At 49.3% G+C, this 20,270-nt stretch overlaps 1 protein-coding gene across 3 annotated transcripts; it reads right to left on the bottom strand.

Moving 5' to 3' along the window:
* Positions 1 to 230: 230 nt before the first annotated feature.
* LOC135234969 (potassium voltage-gated channel subfamily A member 3) lies at positions 231 to 19,533 on the bottom strand. Of its 3 annotated transcripts, XM_064300140.1 has the most exons (5): positions 18,721 to 19,531; positions 16,708 to 18,156; positions 16,107 to 16,247; positions 9,566 to 9,666; positions 231 to 663 (listed from the first exon to the last, which is right to left on the bottom strand). In XM_064300140.1, exons 1-2 carry the CDS (start codon positions 19,263 to 19,265, stop codon positions 17,709 to 17,711), a joined length of 993 nt encoding a protein of 330 aa, XP_064156210.1. In that variant the 5' UTR covers positions 19,266 to 19,531; the 3' UTR covers positions 231 to 663; positions 9,566 to 9,666; positions 16,107 to 16,247; positions 16,708 to 17,708. The 3 variants fall into 3 exon arrangements, with proteins under 3 accessions (XP_064156210.1, XP_064156208.1, XP_064156209.1); XM_064300138.1 differs by having other exon boundaries at positions 16,708 to 19,533; XM_064300139.1 differs by lacking the exon at positions 9,566 to 9,666 and having other exon boundaries at positions 16,708 to 19,533.
* Between the last annotated feature and the right edge of the window lie 737 nt (positions 19,534 to 20,270).

Genomic DNA, 20,270 nt, shown 5'->3' on the forward strand with positions numbered 1-20,270 from the left:
GCCGTTCAGCCCAACAATGCTCGCCATTTTACTACCGCTAAAAGTGCACCCAGTGCTCGGTTTACCTATAGAACTGGATAGTATCTAACGGAATGGAGTTCTGATTATCGTCAGGCTGTGACCGATAACCGCCGCCAACCACAAAGCTTTTAGGCCTTTTGTGCTTGTTAAACCCCGCCCCCCGGTGATAAGACATAAGAAAAGGGAAGAACAGACAGAGCAGCCCAGGCTGTTGCATGTTGATCCATTTATGCATTGACATTAAAGACATCACATCGCTGTTTGCTACACACAGTCCTGGGGGGATGGAGGGGAGGGAGGAGGCTGTGGCACCTCTCCAGTCTCAGAGGGGGGAGGGGGGGGGGGGGGGGCACACAGAGGTCCTTCTGAAGGACGAGAGGTGGCGTGTGAATTGGGCCGTTCAGCCAGGGCAGGGCGGGGCGAGGAGTGGTTGGGCGTGGCAGGGCATGGCCCAGGCCATGTACAGCGAGGCAGAGGGAGTGACAGGCTGTCGATTGGTCCGCAGCTGGGCGGGCTGAGCTGGAGAAGGAAGCTTCCGGCATCCTGCCTGCTCCACGGGCGTCGCGAGGCAATTAGGGCGTGTCATCGAGGGGCGGGGCTCAGGTGAGGCGGAGCTGAATTAAGACTCCAGGATCTTCTGTCCTGCAGAAGCAATGCAGATCCAGAGCATCAGAGCTTCAGTTTTCACCCAGCACACCTTCTCCATGTGCTGGAGTCCTGTATTTGTGTATATGCATTATTCTTAAGATAATTCATATTCTTAAGATTTTATACTAAAATAATCTGAACTGCATTGTTTTGTATTATTCGCAATGTATGGAAAGTTTTTTATACCTACAGTTCATTATTATTATTATGTTATTATTCTTATCAAGCAGGGCTTGTGTTCCTGTAGAGCGGGTCGGTGCTGAAGGCAGATGGAGGGGGGGGGGGAGGGCTGTGATGTCTGCGTTGTCCTGAGCTGGCACTGCAGACAGAGGACCGAGTGCAGAGACTGTCAGCTACAGACTCTGATACCAGGGCCAACACTGCTCCCATTGTGCCTTGGGCCCCACTTACACTGCGCCCTGGGTCCCACTCCCACTGTGCCCTGGGTCCCACTCCCACTGTAGCCTGGGTCCCACTCACACTCCCACTGTACCCTGGGTCCCACTCCCACTGTGCCCTGGGTCCCACTCCCACTGTGCCCTGAGTCCCACTCCCACTGTGCCCTGGGTCCCACTCCCACTGTAGCCTGGGTCCCACTCCCACTCCCACTGTACCCTGGGTCCCACTCCCACTGTGCCCTGGGTCCCACTCCCACTGTGCCCTGGGTCCCACTCCCATTGTGCCCTGGGTCCCACTCCCATTGTGCCCTGGGTCCCACTCCCACTGTGCCCTGGGTCCCACTCCCATTGTGCCCTGGGTCCCACTCCCATGTGCCCTGGTCCCACTCCCATTGTGCCCTGGGTCCCACTCCCATTGTGCCCTGGGTCCCACTCCCATTGTCCCTGGGTCCACTTCCCATGTGCCCTGGGTCCCACTCCCATTGTGCCCTGGGTCCCACTCCCATTGCGCCCTGGGTCCCACTCCCATTGTGCCCTGGGTCCCACTCTCACTGTGCCCTGGGTCCCACTCCCATTGTGCCCTGGATCCCATCCCATTGTGCCCTGGGTCCCACTCCCATGTGCCCTGGGTCCCACTCCCATTGTGCCCTGGGTCCCACTCCCATTGTGCCCTGGGTCCCACTCACACTGCATCCTGGGTCCCACTCCCACTGCGCCCTGGGTCCCACTCCCATTGTGCCCTGGGTCCCACTTTCACTGTGCCCTGGGTCCCACTCCCACTGTGCCCTGGGTCCCACTCCCATTGAGCCCTGGGTCCCACTCACACTGCGCCCTGGGTCCCACTTTCACTGTGCCCTGGGTCCCACTCCCATTGTGCCCTGGGTCCCACTCCCATTGTGCCCTGGGTCCCACTCCCACTGTATTCTGGGTCCCACTCCCACTGTGCCTTAGGTCCCACTCCCATTGTGGCCTGGGTCCCACTCCCACTGTATCCTGGGTCCCACTCCCACTGTACCCTGGGTCCCACTCACACTGTGCCCTGGGTCCCACTCCCATTGAGTCCTGGGTCCGACTCCCATTGTGCCCTGGGTCTGACTCCCATTGCGTCCTGGGTCCCACTCCCATTGCGCTCTGGGTCCCACTCCCATTGTGTCCTGGGTCCCACTCCCATTGTGCCCTGGGTCCCACTCCCACTGTGCCCTGGGTCCCACTCCCACTGTGTCCTGGGTCCCACTCCCATTGTGCCCTGGGTCCCACTCCCATTGTGCCCTGGGTCCCACTCCCATTGTGTGTGCAGGTGTGAATCACTCTTAGGCAGGGCTTTTTTTAAAGATCAAAACAAGGGGACGCTAGCGAGTGATGAACAGATATGACGTGGAGCTCTGAGCTCTCAGCAAATGATTGGCTAATCCCAGTTAAACCAGCCCTTATTTTTTTCTAACAGGTTACTGCAATTGTCATTAATATTTTTTTTCTCTTTCATCCTGACACAACAATTCTTCAGTTTGAGCATCAGGACGCTTATCCCTTTTGGCAGAAACAAAATTCCAACACCGGCTAGCTAAAGGACTCCCCCACGTCCAAAATGGCAAAATAAAAAAGACAATATTTTAATGGATTTGATAAGGCGCAGAGTCACACAGGGGTTAAAGTGGAAAGGTCATGTGTTTGCAAAACGCCCATACTTGTCACTGCTGGCTCCTCCCATTTCCTGTTCATCTCCTGGCCTTCATTACACAGTCAGCTGGCATCACCGGCAAGTAGGATAATGTTTTCAGAACACCCTGTGTGACTGTACTGCAAAAAAGGCCAATCAAAGAACTGGAAAAAATAGTGCCAGCTCCAGAAAAGAAAATAGGACTACTTCCTGCCGTCTCTAACACCACATTAGCCCAGCCAATCCTGCGACGAGGCAACAGGCTTTTCCCGGATTGTTCTCAATCGTGGGAACGCAGGCAGAAAACAGCACCGCTCCAATCAGCACACGGATGGTTCTGCGCCGGCGCGGCACTGCCGCCGCTCACAGGCGGGCACGTGAGGCACGCGGACACAGCTGTGCGGCAGGGGCACGCGCAAGCAAACGCCGAAAACAGAGCTGACGCACCACCCCGAAAATAGCGCCGTTGTTTTTCTTCCTTTCTTTTTTTTTAAAAGCGACTGGACAGGTCTTACGAAAGACTGAACCAAAACGGGCGAGAGGGAGGCTGCGGTGTAATTCTGACACACGCCCTTTAAAGAAGAAGAAGACAAAACTACAAAAAAACAAAATGGAGGATGGCAGAAGTGTGAGACTATGGGGGGTAAATTCTTCCTCATAAAGCTGTCTCATCATCACAGCATGCTTCCTGCTCAGAATCTTCAGAAGAGACTGCAGCCCCTCCCTCTTCCTGTCGCTACGGGAACACAACAAACAGAGCTCTCCGAGTGGACCACCACAGACAAGCCGCACCAAGGCTTAAGGGGAGGATAACCGTACTCAAATCCAAAATCAAATCAATTTGTATAGGGAATTTCACTGAACGTTTGTGCCAACGGACCACGGCCTTAAAAAAAACACAGAAAAGCCAGCCTAGGGTTCTCCAGGGAGGGGCCAGACACAGGAGCAGGGGCTTCGTCTCTGGAGACTCAGGGTATGAGATCATACCCAGCCACCGGCTGATTGCTGTCAACCACCAGCGGCTCGTACAGCATGTACCTCACTCAGAGGCCTGTCTAACAGCTTTCCCAGCTCTGCAGCAGATGCTGGGCACATGCAGCCATGCCATATTCTCAGGCACACGGCAAAGTTCTGTGTAAAATCAACTCTCATGGAGTATTTATCTGTGTTATTACTAACTCTAAAGGAGTGCAGTTTAGTTCCAGCTGGACTTATATTAACTGTCAGAGTTGATTTAACACTGAGCGTGTCTGCTGTGTAGAAAGACATGCAGGTTGGACTACATGGAGGGCATTCGCAGGGCATTGCTGCATAAGAGCAATGCGTGCTCAGCCATCCTACTCTGTATGAATAAAGGTTAATATGGTTAATTACAAAACACACAGAAAAGCCAGCAGTCCCCATTCACAGCATCTGCCTGCTTGTGATGGTGAGGGGAGGGGCCAATGACAGCCTGGCGGTGCCTGTAAACCGTGCCGCACTGATGTGCTGTCAATCATCCCGCCTGATCTGCGAACAGCGAGGCGAGCGCCGAACTGCCAGACACTGCTCTCTCTGGCGGGAGGCGGGGGGGTAGTGGGAGGGGGTCCCTCTTTATAAAAGGTTCAGCAGGAGAAAAATGTTACTCAGCTGGTACCGGTGATGAGCTGTACCCTCTCTGTGCTGGTAACGGTGATGAGCTGTACCCTCTCTGTGCTGGTAACGGTGATGAGCTGTACCCTCTCTGTGCTGGTACCGGTGATGAGCTGTACCCTCACTGTGCTGGTAACGGTGATGAGCTGTACCCTCACTGTGCTGGTAACGGTGATGAGCTGCAGTGCTGTACCCTCACTGTGCTGGTAACGGTGATGAGCTGCAGTGCTGTACCCTCACTGTGCTGGTAACGGTGATGAGCTGTACCCTCACTGTGCTGGTAACGGTGATGAGCTGTACCCTCTCTGTGCTGGTAACGGTGATGAGCTGCAGTGCTGTACCCTCTCTGTGCTGGTAACGGTGATGAGCTGTACCCTCTCTGTGCTGGTAACGGTGATGAGCTGTACCCTCTCTGTGCTGGTAACGGTGATGAGCTGTACCCTCTCTGTGCTGGTAACGGTGATGAGCTGTACCCTCTCTGTGCTGGTAACGGTGATGAGCTGCAGTGCTGTACCCTCACTGTGCTGGTAACGGTGATGTGCTGTACCCTCACTGCGCTGGTAACGGTAATGAGCTGCAGTGCTGTACCCTCACTGTGCTGGTAACGGTGATGAGCTGTACCCTCACTGCGCTGGTAACGGTGATGAGCTGTACCCTCACTGCGCTGGTAACAGTGATGAGCTGTACCCTCACTGCGCTGGTAACAGTGATGAGCTGTACCCTCACTGCGCTGGTAACGGTGATGTGCTGTACCCTCTCTGTGCTGGTAACGGTGATGAGCTGTACTCTCACTGTGCTGGTAACGGTGATGAGCTGTACCCTCACTGTGCTGGTAACGGTGATGAGCTGCAGTGCTGTACCCTCACTGCGCTGGTAACGGTGATGAGCTGTACCCTCACTGTGCTGGTAACGGTGATATGCTGCAGTGCTGTACCCTCACTGTGCTGGTAACGGTAATGTGCTGTACCCTCTCTGTGCTCGTAACGGTGATGTGCTGTACCCTCACTGTGCTGGTAACAGTGATGTGCTGTACCCTCACTGCGCTGGTAACGGTGATGAGCTGTACCCTCACTGTGCTGGTAACGGTGATGTGCTGCAGTGCTGTACCCTCACTGTGCTGGTAACGGTGATGAGCTGTACCCTCACTGCGCTGGTAACAGTGATGAGCTGTACCCTCACTGTGCTGGTAACGGTGATGAGCTGTACCCTCACTGTGCTGGTAACGGTGATGAGCTGTACCCTCACTGTGCTGGTAACGGTGATGAGCTGTACCCTCACTGCGCTGGTAACGGTGATGAGCTGTACCCTCACTGCGCTGGTAACGGTGATGAGCTGTACCCTCACTGCGCTGGTAACGGTGATGAGCTGCAGTGCTGTACCCTCTCTGTGCTGGTAACGGTGATATGCTGCAGTGCTGTACCCTCACTGTGCTGGTAACGGTAATGTGCTGTACCCTCTCTGTGCTCGTAACGGTGATGTGCTGTACCCTCACTGTGCTGGTAACGGTGATGTGCTGTACCCTCACTGCGCTGGTAACGGTGATGAGCTGTACCCTCACTGTGCTGGTAACGGTGATGTGCTGCACCCTCTCTGTGCTGGTAATGGTGATGTGCTGTACCCTCTCTGTGCTGGTAACAGTGATGAGCTGCAGTGCTGTACCCTCACTGTGCTGGTAACGGTGATGAGCTGTACCCTCACTGTGCTGGTAACGGTGATGTGCTGTACCCTCACTGTGCTGGTAACGGTGATGTGCTGTACCCGCACTGTGCTGGTAACGGTGATGAGCTGTACCCTCACTGTGCTGGTAACGGTGATGTGCTGCACCCTCTCTGTGCTGGTAACAGTGATGAGCTGCAGTGCTGTACCCTCACTGTGCTGGTAACGGTGATGAGCTGTACCCTCACTGTGCTGGTAACGGTGATGTGCTGTACCCTCACTGTGCTGGTAACGGTGATGTGCTGTACCCTCACTGTGCTGGTAACGGTGATGAGCTGTACCCTCACTGTGCTGGTAACAGTGATGTGCTGTACCCTCACTGCGCTGGTAACGGTGATGAGCTGTACCCTCACTGTGCTGGTAACAGTGATGAGCTGCAGTGCTGTACCCTCACTGTGCTGGTAACGGTGATGTGCTGTACCCTCACTGTGCTGGTAACGGTGATGAGCTGTACCCTCACTGTGCTGGTAACAGTGATGTGCTGTACCCTCACTGTGCTGGTAACGGTGATGAGCTGTACCCTCACTGTGCTGGTAACGGTGATGAGCTGTACCCTCACTGTGCTGGTAACGGTGATGAGCTGCAGTGCTGTACCCTCACTGTGCTGGTAACGGTGATGTGCTGTACCCTCACTGTGCTGGTAACGGTGATGAGCTGCAGTGCTGTACCCTCACTGTGCTGGTAACGGTGATGTGCTGTACCCTCACTGTGCTGGTAACGGTAATGTGCTGTACCCTCACTGTGCTGGTAACGGTGATGTGCTGCAGTGCTGTACCCTCACTGTGCTGGTAACGGTGATGTGCTGTACCCGCACTGTGCTGGTAACGGTGATGTGCTGTACCCTCACTGCGCTGGTAAAGGTGAGTGCTGTACCCTCACTGCGCTGGAAACGGTGATGAGCTGTACCCTCACTGCGCTGGTAAGGTGATGTGCTGTACCCTCACTGCGCTGGTAAAGGTGATGTGCTGTACCCTCACTGCGCTGGTAACGGTGATGAGCTGTACCCTCACTGTGCTGGTAACGGTGATGAGCTGTACCCTCACTGTGCTGGTAACGGTGATGAGCTGCAGTGCTGTACCCTCACTGTGCTGGTAACGGTGATGTGCTGTACCCTCACTGTGCTGGTAACGGTGATGAGCTGCAGTGCTGTACCCTCACTGTGCTGGTAACGGTGATGTGCTGTACCCTCACTGTGCTGGTAACGGTAAGTGTGCTGTACCCTCACTGTGCTGGTAACGGTGATGTGCTGCAGTGCTGTACCCTCACTGTGCTGGTAACGGTGATGTGCTGTACCCGCACTGTGCTGGTAACGGTGATGTGCTGTACCCTCACTGCGCTGGTAAAGGTGATGTGCTGTACCCTCACTGCGCTGGTAACGGTGATGAGCTGTACCCTCACTGCGCTGGTAAAGGTGATGTGCTGTACCCTCACTGTGCTGGTAACGGTGATGAGCTGCAGTGCTGTACCCTCACTGTGCTGGTAACGGTGATGTGCTGTACCCGCACTGTGCTGGTAACGGTGATGAGCTGTACCCTCAATGTGCTGGTAACGGTGATGTGCTGTACCCTCACTGCGCTGGTAAAGGTGATGTGCTGTACCCTCACTGCGCTGGTAACGGTGATGAGCTGTACCCTCACTGCGCTGGTAACGGTGATGAGCTGTACCCTCACTGTGCTGGTAACGGTGATGAGCTGTACCCTCACTGTGCTGGTAACGGTGATGAGCTGCAGTGCTGTACCCTCACTGTGCTGGTAACGGTGATGTGCTGTACCCTCACTGTGCTGGTAAAGGTGATGAGCTGTACCCTCACTGTGCTGGTAACGGTGATGTTCTGCAGTGCTGTACCCTCACTGTGCTGGAAACGGTGATGTGCTGTACCCTCACTGTGCTGGTAACGGTGATGTGCTGTACCCTCACTGTGCTGGTAACGGTGATGAGCTGTACCCTCTCTGTGCTGGTAACGGTGATGTGCTGCAGTGCTGTACCCTCTCTGTGCTGGTAACGGTGATGTTCTGCAGTGCTGTACCCTCACTGTGCTGGTAACGGTGATGTGCTGTACCCTCTCTGTGCTGGTAACGGTGATGTGCTGTACCCTCACTGTGCTGGTAACGGTGATGTGCTGCACCCTCTCTGTGCTGGTAACAGTGATGAGCTGCAGTGCTGTACCCTCACTGCGCTGGTAACAGTGATGAGCTGTACCCTCACTGTGCTGGTAACGGTGATGAGCTGTACCCTCACTGCGCTGGTAAAGGTGATGTGCTGTACCCTCTCTGTGCTGGTAACGGTGATGTGCTGTACCCTCACTGTGCTGGTAACGGTGATGTGCTGCAGTGCTGTACCCTCTCTGTGCTGGTAACGGTGATGAGCTGCAGTGCTGTACCCTCTCTGTGCTGGTAACGGTGATGAGCTGTACTCTCACTGTGCTGGTAACGGTGATGAGCTGTACCCTCACTGTGCTGGTAACGGTGATGAGCTGTACCCTCTCTGTGCTGGTAACGGTGATGTGCACTGGAGTCTGGAGAAGGAGAGCACTCAAGGGGGAGGAGCCTTGCTAGCGCTGCCTAAGAAATGCGCACTGTCCTAGATTTGGAGGCACAGGCAGCGCGTTGTTGCTGAGGGGCAGTCCAGTCGAGTTTTCCGCTCAAACCATTTTCCGGATCGCAGCATTTCCGGAACGCCACATCAGCGAACGGCACCCATCGAACCCCAGCCCAGCGAAACTGTGTCGTTTCGCTTTCTCCCAAATATAAATCGCAGTTTCGTTCGCTCCCCCTGTACTGAAACCCCCTTTTTTTTCAAAGGACGCTATTTTCAGAACATTTTCCTGCTTGTTTTCACTCCGACGTTGAAAACACTTCCTGAAATTCTGAGCACTCGATAACCAAAGAAAGAAGGAAGAATGTGATCCGTCCATTTTGTACATTAACAAAGTAATCCAAGAGTTTTGCACACTGCCATAAGACCTTAAGATGTGGGTGAGCAAACGACGAACAGAAACCAAATGCCAGCAGTTGCAAATGATCAACCCCTGTTGTGTTTAACAGTGATCTCCCTCCAGATAACCAAAACAGCCTTTTACCCAAAAGACAGACTATGGTAGACTGTATAATCCGCAAAGCGTTTACCAGTGCTTGAAAACAATACTTAATTTTTAACCAAATGTATAAAAAGTAAAATGATCAAATTTTATTGAAATATAAAGTGTGTCTTTTCCGAACAAGCGAGCTGTGGGTGTGTCTATCCTAGCACTGCAATTTCCCTACTGATTGACAGCCCAGCAAACACACACACTACTGACGTACTGAAGTAGTGTAAATCCTAATTAAATCGATGTAACATATACGCGAGCTAGTTTGTCTCCAAAAGTGGAGCGTGCACCGGATGAACTGAGTTGCTTTCAACATAAACATTCTGACTGGAGAAAATGCACCGTACCCAGAAACTCAGTTCTAAGTGAGAGCCATATTAGCGCAGAGGAACATGCAGGCTATACCTTGGTCCGCACTGGCTGTATATCCTTGTGGTGAGAGGCCCAGGGCAGTCCAGATATCGAAGGCTCAGCCCAACCCACCAGGGCCCAATGACATCATCTCTCTGCGCCACCAGGAAACACAGCACAACATGGTGGAGAATTAGACTGAAGCCAGGCAAAGGGAACTCTGAACTGTGTAATCAAGCGCTTTAATTTATGCTGTTCAATTTGACAATTAAGTGCTGAGCAACAACGCAAATGTAAAATGTCTTAAGTGATTCACAGAAACTTCACACAGGTTATTTTTTGTGGAGTATTACCATTTGTTTTCCTGATGTTTACTTATGTAATGCAGATTAAGCACTGCACTCAACACTAACACTTTCTGATTGATTTGAACCCGTATCCACCTTGGTTACAAACATATTGGTCTGGAATTGGTCTTGTAGCCTCATAAACCAAAGCATGCTGCAGATTCTGGCTTCAGACAGGGCTGGTATTCTGGCTTTTGCAATTTGGGACGCCCAGGAAGATTTTCATTTAGAAACTGAATACACTGCAACAAACTGAACAATACTCTCAAGACCAGAAACAAATATATTGCTATACTTCAAAATATATTGGCAAATATACAGCACAATTTTAATACCGCTTTGATATTTCTAAAAAAAAAAACTAAAAAAAAAAGAATACATTGCAGTGAAATATATTCCCCATTCTATTTTACAAAAGACCACACACTTTAACACCGCTAACGCCTGGTGCTAAGTTAAAAAAGCACTTTGATTTTGCGTGGGGTCAGACTGCTGTTGACGATAAATAACGAAGACCCAATGAAATCCATTAGAATCAGCAGCGAATTTATCGACTGGACCTAGCTGTGAGCCAAAGGAGGGACATCACCTCAAGGTCAAGGTCAAGCTTTGGGTTCAGACCCATAATGGTGTTTCAATGGAAATCTCTACAGAACAAAAGGGCCGACTACCTACTATTCAATCCTGGCATCCATAAATTGCATTCTGTGGGCTGTGTTCCTCCAGCACACGAGCACGGCGTGGGCCCCTCCACCTCTGAGTGCCTAGCATCGTAAATCACACCACAGAGTCCATCACATTACCAATAGCCTGTAACGATTACCTCTGGAGTCCATTTTTAGCACTGATACTGCGAGCATGATGTTCAGATTACACTATTACTGAGAATAGAGGCCTCCCTTCTTCAAAAAAAATATTGGCAAGGCATGCATTGTACTCCTGTTTACCTTTTTATATTCTTACAATGTGGAAAGGGGCCATGCTATTAAATATTAAACATAGATATCAAATTTAGAGCTGCAGTATCTCGACAAAGATATATATACAACGTAGGAAAGGGTTGTGAATCCCACAAGCTGCGTGGTATGTTTTTTGTGTGCATGTTCTCCACGTGTCCACGTGGGTTTTCTCTGGGCACTCCGATTTCCAACAGTCCAAAGACATGCAGGTAGGCTAATTGGAGACTCTAAATTGCCCATAGGTATGAGTGTGTGAGTGAATTGTGTGTGTGCCCTGCAATGGATTGGCAACCTGTCCTGGGTGTATTCCTGCCTCTTGCCCAATGCATGCTGGGATAGGCTGCAGCCCCACCGCAACCCTGACCAAAAATAAGTAGGTTAGGTCCTTCCTTTTTCCTTTTTAACCTTGTTCCTTCATTACATTACATTACATTACAGGCATTTAGCAGACGCTCTTATCCAGAGCGACTTACACAACTTTTACATAGCATTTTACATTGTATCCATTTATACAGCTGGATATATACTGAAGCAATTTCGGTTAAGTACCTTGCTCAAGGGTACAACGGCAGTGTCCTACCCGGGAATCGAACCTGCGACCTTTCGGTTACAAGTCTAGTTCCCTACCCACTGTGCTACACTCCGTCCGCTTATATCTGTGGCACACTTTCGAGATTTACAGAATCTCATGGCACACCGCTCTCCAAAGCCAGCCAGGCACTGATGTTGATGCGACGTGTCAACAGTAGGCCTAACCATTCTTCCGGGGTTTCAATTAAGCCACTCTCATTTTAATTACGTAGTCAAGTTTTTTTTTTTTTTTTTTGAATAATTTGAACTTACATATTTTTAAAAAGATTTTTCACACGGCACACCTGACCTCACCTAACAGCACAGCGGCTGGGAAATGCTGGGTTAGATAACATATGGATGGATGGATATATATATATATATATATATATATATATATATATATATATATATATATATATATATATATATATATATATATATATATATATATATACAGTCACATAAAGAGAGCCAGTGGAGGGCAGCACTGGGCACAGGCTTTTAAATAGTGTAGAGTCAAAGTCAACTGAAGGTGAGGGAAAAGTGGAACAGCCTGCAAAGATGCTTATTTTGGTAAAGGGCAATCCTGACAATTTACCCCCCTTACCCCCAACAACATACCCCCCCCCCTCCCCCCAAAACGCAAAACCGCCCACTCGACTAAACCACAACCAGTAAAAGCAACAAGCAAAGGGGAAAACTGTGCTTAATGTATCAGATAAAAGCACATGCTAACACACTTTCTGCTGTCAATCTGTCAAAGGCTGTAATGGGAGGGAGGACACGCTTATCTTTGCTGATGAAGTGAGATTAATTCCCTGACCCTGATGTTTATAAAAGGCAAATGAGGTGAAGTGGAAAACACTCACAGGTTTGTGCCTCAGACTGTTAAATGCTTGAGCAGGATCATACATCCCCACTGCGGCAGCTGAAGCAACTGAGCTAACCTCTCCCTGTCCGAACCTAAAGCAACTGAGCTAGCCTCTCCCTGTCCGAACCTAAAGCAACTGAGCTAACCTCTCCCTGTTTGTACTGTGTCTGTACCTAAAGCAACCGAGCTAACCTCTCCCTGTCCGAACCTAAAGGAACTGAGCTAACCTCTCCCTGTGTCTGTACTGTGTCTGTACCTAAAGCAACTGAGCTAACCTCTCCCTGTCCGAACCTAAAGCAACTGAGCTAACCTCTCCCTGTCCGAACCTAAAGCAACTGAGCTAACCTCTCCCTGTGTCTGTACCTAAAGGAACTGAGCTAACCTCTCCCTGTGTCTGTACCTAAAGGAACTGAGCTAACCTCTCCCTGTCCGAACCTAAAGGAACTGAGCTAACCTCTCCCTGTGTCTGTACTGTGTCTGTACCTAAAGGAACTGAGCTAACCTCTCCCTGTCCGAACCTAAAGGAACCGAGCTAACCTCTCCCTGTGTCTGTACTGTGTCTGTACCTAAAGGAACTGAGCTAACCTCTCCCTGTCCGAACCTAAAGGAACTGAGCTAACCTCTCCCTGTGTCTGTACTGTGTCTGTACCTAAAGCAACTGAGCTAACCTCTCCCTGTGTCTGTACTGTGTCTGTACCTAAAGGAACTGAGCTAACCTCTCCCTGTGTCTGTACCTAAAGGAACTGAGCTAACCTCTCCCTGTGTCTGTACCTAAAGGAACTGAGCTAGCCTCTCCCTGTCCGAACCTAAAGGAACTGAGCTAACCTCTCCCTGTCTGTACTGTGTCTGTACCTAAAGCAACTGAGCTAACCTCTCCCTGTCCGAACCTAAAGGAACTGAGCTAGCCTCTCTTTGTGTCTGTACCTAAAGGAACTGAGCTAACCTCTCCCTGTGTCTGTACTGTGTCTGTACCTAAAGCAACTGAGCTAACCTCTCCCTGTCCGAACCTAAAGGAACTGAGCTAACCTCTCTTTGTGTCTGTACCTAAAGGAACTGAGCTAACCTCTCCCTGTGTCTGTACTGTGTCTGTACCTAAAGCAACTGAGCTAACCTCTCCCTGTGTCTGTACTGTGTCTGTACCTAAAGCAATCCAGCTAACCTCTCCCTGTGTCTGTACCTAAAGGAACTGAGCTAACCTCTCCCTGTGTCTGTACTGTGTCTGTACCTAAAGGAACTGAGCTAACCTCTCCCTGTGTCTGTACTGTGTCTGTACCTAAAGCAATCCAGCTAACCTCTCCCTGTGTCTGTACCTAAAGCAACTGAGCTAACCTCTCCCTGTCCGAACCTAAAGGAACTGAGCTAACCTCTCTTTGTGTCTGTACCTAAAGGAACTGAGCTAACCTCTCCCTATGTCTGTACTGTGTCTGTACCTAAAGGAACTGAGCTAACCTCTCCCTGTGTCTGTACTGTGTCTGTACCTAAAGCAATCCAGCTAACCTCTCCCTGTGTCTGTACCTAAAGGAACTGAGCTAACCTCTCCCTGTGTCTGTACTGTGTCTGTACCTAAAGGAACTGAGCTAACCTCTCCCTGTGTCTGTACTGTGTCTGTACTTAAAGCAATCCAGCTAACCTCTCCCTGTGTCTGTACCTAAAGGAACTGAGCTAACCTCTCCCTGTGTCTGTACCTAAAGGAACTGAGCTAACCTCTCCCTGTGTCTGTACCTAAAGGAACTGAGCTAACCTCTCCCTGTGTCTGTACTGTGTCTGTACCTAAAGCAATCCAGCTAACCTCTCCCTGTGTCTGTGCCTAAAGACATCCAGCAAACCTCTCCCTGTGTCTGTACTGTGTCTGTACCTAAAGCTATCCAGCTAACCTCTCCCTATGTCTCCATCAAGCGGCCAAAACCAGGCTGCCTTTGTGAAGCTCACTTCCTGGTCTTGCTGAGAGACAAAGCTCACTGTACAACATGGCGGCGCCCACAAACTGCACTTCCTGGGATTCCAAACGCATCTCATCAAGCCCATAGGCAGTCAACGGGTGGCGTCACAGTGACCGGGCCCATATTTTCACTACTGTCTCTGGTCTCAGTGCAGCTGAAGAGGCGTGGCCTGAACGAAAGCCTGGAGCTGCTGCTTTGAGTGCAGGTGTACACAACATTCACTTCAGTCTGGGGTGAGAACTTCACAATGACAGAATTAAAAAAACACATCCAATCACATGTGAGCCCTCCAACAGGGCGCAGACACTGACACAGTCACTGCAGAAGGAGTCTGACCTCCCACAAACGCTGCAGAGACTCAATCCGCGCCTGCTGATATCGTGTGACACAATTATTAATCAGGCCGGCAGCCATGACGGAACCTGAATGAAGTGCCACGCGTGCGCACGTAAGGTATTACCGCTACCCCCGAGCGTCAGGCTCGGCGGTCGCCCACCCTGCAGGGATAGCGAGCGTTTAGAATGCGGGCGGCTGCTGGATTGCGTCATCGCGCGCGCGTGCTCACTGATTATCATTGCACAGGTTCCCTCCCCTCCACTCTCTCTCCACCAGGCCCAGTGCGTTACTGAGGCTTAAGGTGGACCACTCTCTCTCCACCAGGCCCAGTGCAGTACTGAGGCTTAAGGTGGACCACTCTCTCTCCACCAGGCCCAGTGAATTACTGAGGCTTAAGGTGGACCACTCTCTCTCCACCAGCCCCAGTGCAGTACTGAGGCTTAAGGTGGACCACTCTCTCTCCACCAGGCCCAGTGCAGTACTGAGGCTTAAGGTGGACTCAACTGCCTCTCTACAGACTAGCAACAATTATCAAAATCTCTGGTAGAAAGATTTACAAACCTTTCTTTGATCTGTTGCAACTCATTAAATCAATTATTATTATCAATAATAATAATAATAATAATAATAATAATAATCTATGTGATTCATAAAGAATAAGAATGATATAAACATATGTGTGATTGCAAACCAATGGCCAATATTTAATTAAACACCTTACTATCACTAAGCGTTGCTTCCTATTATATGAGCATGGCCTTGTTGGTTGTACATCTTATTATATACACTTCATATTAAATACCTCAATGTCCCTCCAAGCCATGAAAGCATCCGATAAATTAGTAACACAGTCAAAAACAATAATTATAAATAAATGTTTTTGCCAACCATGTAATCATATTTGTAATGAAATCGAATGCCATTTTGACTTCATTAATAAGCACTCTTGTACAAAAACTGACGCATACATTTTTTATGACACTATGCCAAAACGTGGCTCATAACTCTATAATGCTAGTAACAATAACTGAGGGGATTTTTGTTTTTAGCCTTGCAGTTTTTATTAAAGCAGGTTTCTTCATGAGAAACACAGAATGGGAAAACAGACAGCTTTGCCATGACTGTGAGGCCTATTTTTAGACTTGCATAAGACAGAAAACTATATTTTAAAAATATGTGGAATCCACATGTAATTCCTCAGACTGCTGAGGGCTAACTCCACCTTTCTAACATTGCTGTACTTGAGGCAAATGCTTTTACACTCAATGCTCAAAACATGTTGCTATAAGAGGAACTGAATCACCTAGTCAGAGATATATTTATTTCACTCCACAAGTTAAATGCCACACCCAACGGCAGCCACAACAAACTTACAGCGGCCATCTCCTATGCACAGAGGCCTGCGGTCACGTTTCCCCATGCAAGCGTATCAGCTTAACTTGAGCCGAACACGGACGACCGCAGAAGTGCTATCTGCTGCTGGGCTGTGCCCGTGACGCAGGCGCGACCGCGAAAGCGCGACCGCGAGAGCGGAGCGCTCCCTCGCGCGTCCCCCCCGGCCGTACCCACCTCGCGCATTCGACGGTGTAGAGCAGCCCCTTGTGAACGCGGGATGTAAAGCACGGCCTGCTCCAGCTCCATTCACAATTTCCAGCATCTTCCCTCCTCCATCGCCGGGGCGCTGCCCGGGCGTGCGTGCATCCGGGAGATCTGCGTGCACACATTTCCCACATTCTTCCATGTGCCACACATTCATTCTGTCTCCAGTTTATTACGTGAATTTACATCCAGTCCCCTTTGTCTTGCCATCACGCCAGGCAATGCAAAATCCAGCTAAAGTAGCACACTTATCAATCATATGACGTACAACACTTATTATAAAACACCATTTGCACTATTGTTACATATGTGTGTCCATATTTACTTGGAATATTAATGCAAGAGTTAAGTGTTATCAGTCTATTTGAAGGCACACAAATTTCTGCATGTGTGTTATTTTCACAGTTATTTTACTGTTTTAAGACTAGCCTTTGAGTATAAAATTCTCAGGTCAGGCTTCTGAACCATCTGGAAGGTTACTGTGGAAACAGGGGAGAGAGACAAAGAGAGAGAGAGAGAGAAAGAGAGAGAGAGAGAGAGAGAGATGCCATGGCAACATCAGAGGGGTTACCCAGGAAACGGTGGTCGCCATGGAGACTGCATCACTCTAGGCGGGATTAGCAGCATCCACTGGAAAGCGTGTGCTGGCTCTGATCTCCTTTTTTTGTTGTCCGGCACCTCCACGAGAGACGCGCAAACACCGTGTATTCGTCCTCGTGCTTGTGCTGGCATTGATTTTTAAACTTGGAGTCTTCAGAAGGCCAAACTGATTTGGAAAACACGGGCACTTCTTTCACGTAAACAATCAGAAGTGATTCGATGATATTGTTGCCGCGACTCCTCCCAATAAATATGATCAGATTAAATTGACTGAATCGCACAATGCGTACACGCGAAACATTGCCTTGATGAATGGGATGTTTTTCTCCACATTACATGAAAAAGCTGCTCTTTTCTATTGTGCCCTTTGATGGTTACAGGCGCTTACCTACGGCCGCTTAAACGTAATTCAACAGCCGAAATAGATTTAATAGCCTACATTACACCTTAGTTGTCGTTTGACATGGTAACACGTTTGTAAAATATATTATATATGTCTACCTATGAGCAATATTTGGCTGTAATCATAATAAAGCATTTCTTCAAGTTTCTCACTCCATATTTCGTTGCTTGTTATAGCTAGAATATTACTGACATAATTGTTTAATGAAGACACTTCACTTAGTAAATGAAATATCACGTAACCAGCAGAATTAATGAACATTGGAAGCAAACATCGCCGTTGTCTTTAAGGAAAATAAACGGAAAGATGTCCAATACAGCAGCGTCTGAATTCTATCCCACTTAATTAAACCGAATCAAACGCAGGACACGAAGCTCCATTAACACTAGAAAAAATCCTTGAGCTACTCCTCAAGAGCGAATGGAATGTACTCAGAAGCTCACGGACTGAAAGGACACATTTATATACCTATTGCGTTGCCTCCACACAAGACTTGCACTGACACGTCACGATTATTATTGGTAGAGTAATAGTCGTTATATTTATATAATTTCTCGCTTTTCTAACGGTTACACATCTGTAAAAATCTTTTTGATGTTCACGCAGTTCTGATTGTTCTGTGCAGTAAAGTTGGGCTGTTTGAAAGCACTGTTGATTCCTTCCTCTATCACCATGTATTCCGATTTGCTGAGGGAGGACGTGCTACGTGTCTTTTTCAGTTCCTCCGTTGAGGACAAAGGCTGACAGCTGCCAACGTGCATGTACTGAGCCTGCTCTTCCCCTTCAGTCTCTCTGTGGTAGAAGTAGTTAAAATTAGAAACAATTACTGGGACCGGGAGGGCAATGGTTAACACGCCTGCGATTGCACACAGGGACCCGACGATTTTACCCCCTATGGTTACAGGGTGCATGTCTCCATAGCCGACTGTCGTCATGGTGACCACAGCCCACCAGAATGCATCGGGGATGCTGCTGAAGCTAGATTCGGGGTCGTCTGCTTCGGCGAAGTAGACGGCACTGGAGAAGAGAATAACCCCGATGAAAAGGAAAAATATCAAAAGTCCCAACTCCCGCATGCTGGCTTTTAGTGTCTGTCCTAAAATCTGAAGCCCCTTTGAGTGCCGAGAGAGCTTGAAAATACGAAAAACCCTCACGAGCCTGATCACGCGGAGAATGGCCAAGGACATCGCCTGTTGCCCGTTCCCCTGCCGCTCCGCGAGCTCAGTCCCTAGCGTGATAAAATAAGGGATGATCGCCACAATGTCGATAATGTTCATGATGTTTTTCGAAAACGTGGCTTTGCTGGGGCAGGCAAAAAATCTAACCAGCAGTTCGAAAGAGAACCATATTATACAGAGTGTCTCTACCACAAAGAAAGGGTCTGAAAAAGGACTAGTGAAGTAAGGTGTCGTTCCATTTATACTGGGCGCTACGGTAGTGGGTTCTTTGTCATCCCGGAATTCGGGTAAAGTTTCCAGACAAAATATTACGATGGAGATTAAAATGACCAGCACCGAGACAATGGCGATGCCCCTGGCTGGACCCGAACTCTCGGGGTACTCAAACAACAACCACACTTGCCTCTGGAATTCGTTGCTGGGTAAAGGACGTTCTTCTTCTTTGATGAAACCTTCGTCCTCCCGGAATTTTTCCATTGCCTCTTCCCCGAGTTCATAAAACCGTATCTCCTCAGAGAAAATGTCAATTGGGACGTTAACAGGTCTCCGGATACGCCCCCCCGATTGGTAGTAGTATAGGATTGCATCGAAGCTGGGACGGTTTCTATCAAAGAAGTACTCGTTTCTCAGCGGGTCAAAGTAGCGCATTCTCTTCTTGGGGTCCCCGAGCAAAGTCTCGGGGAACTGAGAGAGAGTTTTGAGTTGCGTCTCGAAGCGCAAGCCGGAAATATTAATGACCACCCTCTCGCAGCACTCGTGGTCGGGCTCATAGCGGTCTAAAGACTGGTGCCCTGGGAGCGCTGCCGTCTCCTCCAACATGTTATCGCAAGCAACAACTGTCATGATGTCCTGCTCGGTCTCGGTGTAGCCGTGGTTCACGATGTTGTTGCCCCGGTGCTTGGCTGAGGAAGTCGGAGGCGAGTGAAGGAGGCTGAGGTGGTCGTCCATGCAGGTGCTGGGATGGAGGGGCAGGGGGAGCCGCGCCTCCTCCAACTAGCTCCAGTCAGCCACAGCCGCCGCCACTGCCGCCGCCGCTGCGCGTCCTCTCTCTCCTCTTCTCCGTTTCTGTCTTCAGTTTCTCAATCTAGTATTCCCGCCCACGGCGCGCACACTGGGGTTTATAAACATGCCTATTCCCGCCCACGGCGCGCAGATGCCAGGCACATTTCTACCCTTCGCCCAATCGGAACCCAAACAGACATAAACATAGACCCCAGACGCGCGTCACCGGCGATCACTTTGGTCGCCACCCTGTAGGCGCGCCCCCTTCAAATACAAGAAGCAAACTGTTGGTGAATAAGGTGAATAAATAGCCCATTTCCTTTCAAAACCTTTGCACAAAATGAACGAAGCCCTCTCCACCGTGAGGAGTGGAAAACGTGGATCCACTTTATTATTTATTTATAAAAACACATTAAATTGTCTGACTTAGTATTTCCGTTTTTTGCATTTGAGACTACGGAAATATATATATATATATATGTGAAATCGGAAAATTTCTTATTTTTATTTCGGCGACAATAGCCTTCCACATCTAAAAGAATTAACATAGCTTCACAATATTCCGTTAAAATGCAATGCATGAGAGATCATTATGACTTTAAAAAAAATGTAGCCTACAGTGCAATCGCCCAGACATGCTTATTTAAAATGCACTGTTTGTTCAGTAATAACACACGAAAGTATTCGAATGGGGCGATTATAGAGCACGCTCGTTTCTGGTCGTAAGGGAATAAACGGCACGTGCTATAGGCTGTTACACGCCTTTGAGAGGAACGCAAGGATAACTCGCACGACATCAATGTCACTTCACCTACAAGAACGTTCATGGGAAGGAAGTGGCTTAAAAAAGGTTAAACAAGTTTTTTTCGATACCGTCGAAGTTTTTTCATATTATCTTCGCTTAGTCTATTCTAAGTATGTATAAAAATAATAATAAAAATAATGATAATA

The sequence above is a fragment of the Anguilla rostrata genome, chromosome 11 (assembly GCF_018555375.3).
Source record: "Anguilla rostrata isolate EN2019 chromosome 11, ASM1855537v3, whole genome shotgun sequence".
Taxonomy (NCBI): Eukaryota; Metazoa; Chordata; class Actinopteri; order Anguilliformes; family Anguillidae; genus Anguilla; species Anguilla rostrata.

Coding starts and splice junctions, on each gene's coding strand:
- LOC135234969 (XM_064300139.1), bottom strand. CDS start 19,265: ATGGACGACCACCTCAGCCTCCTTCACTCGCCTCCGACTTCCTCAGCC.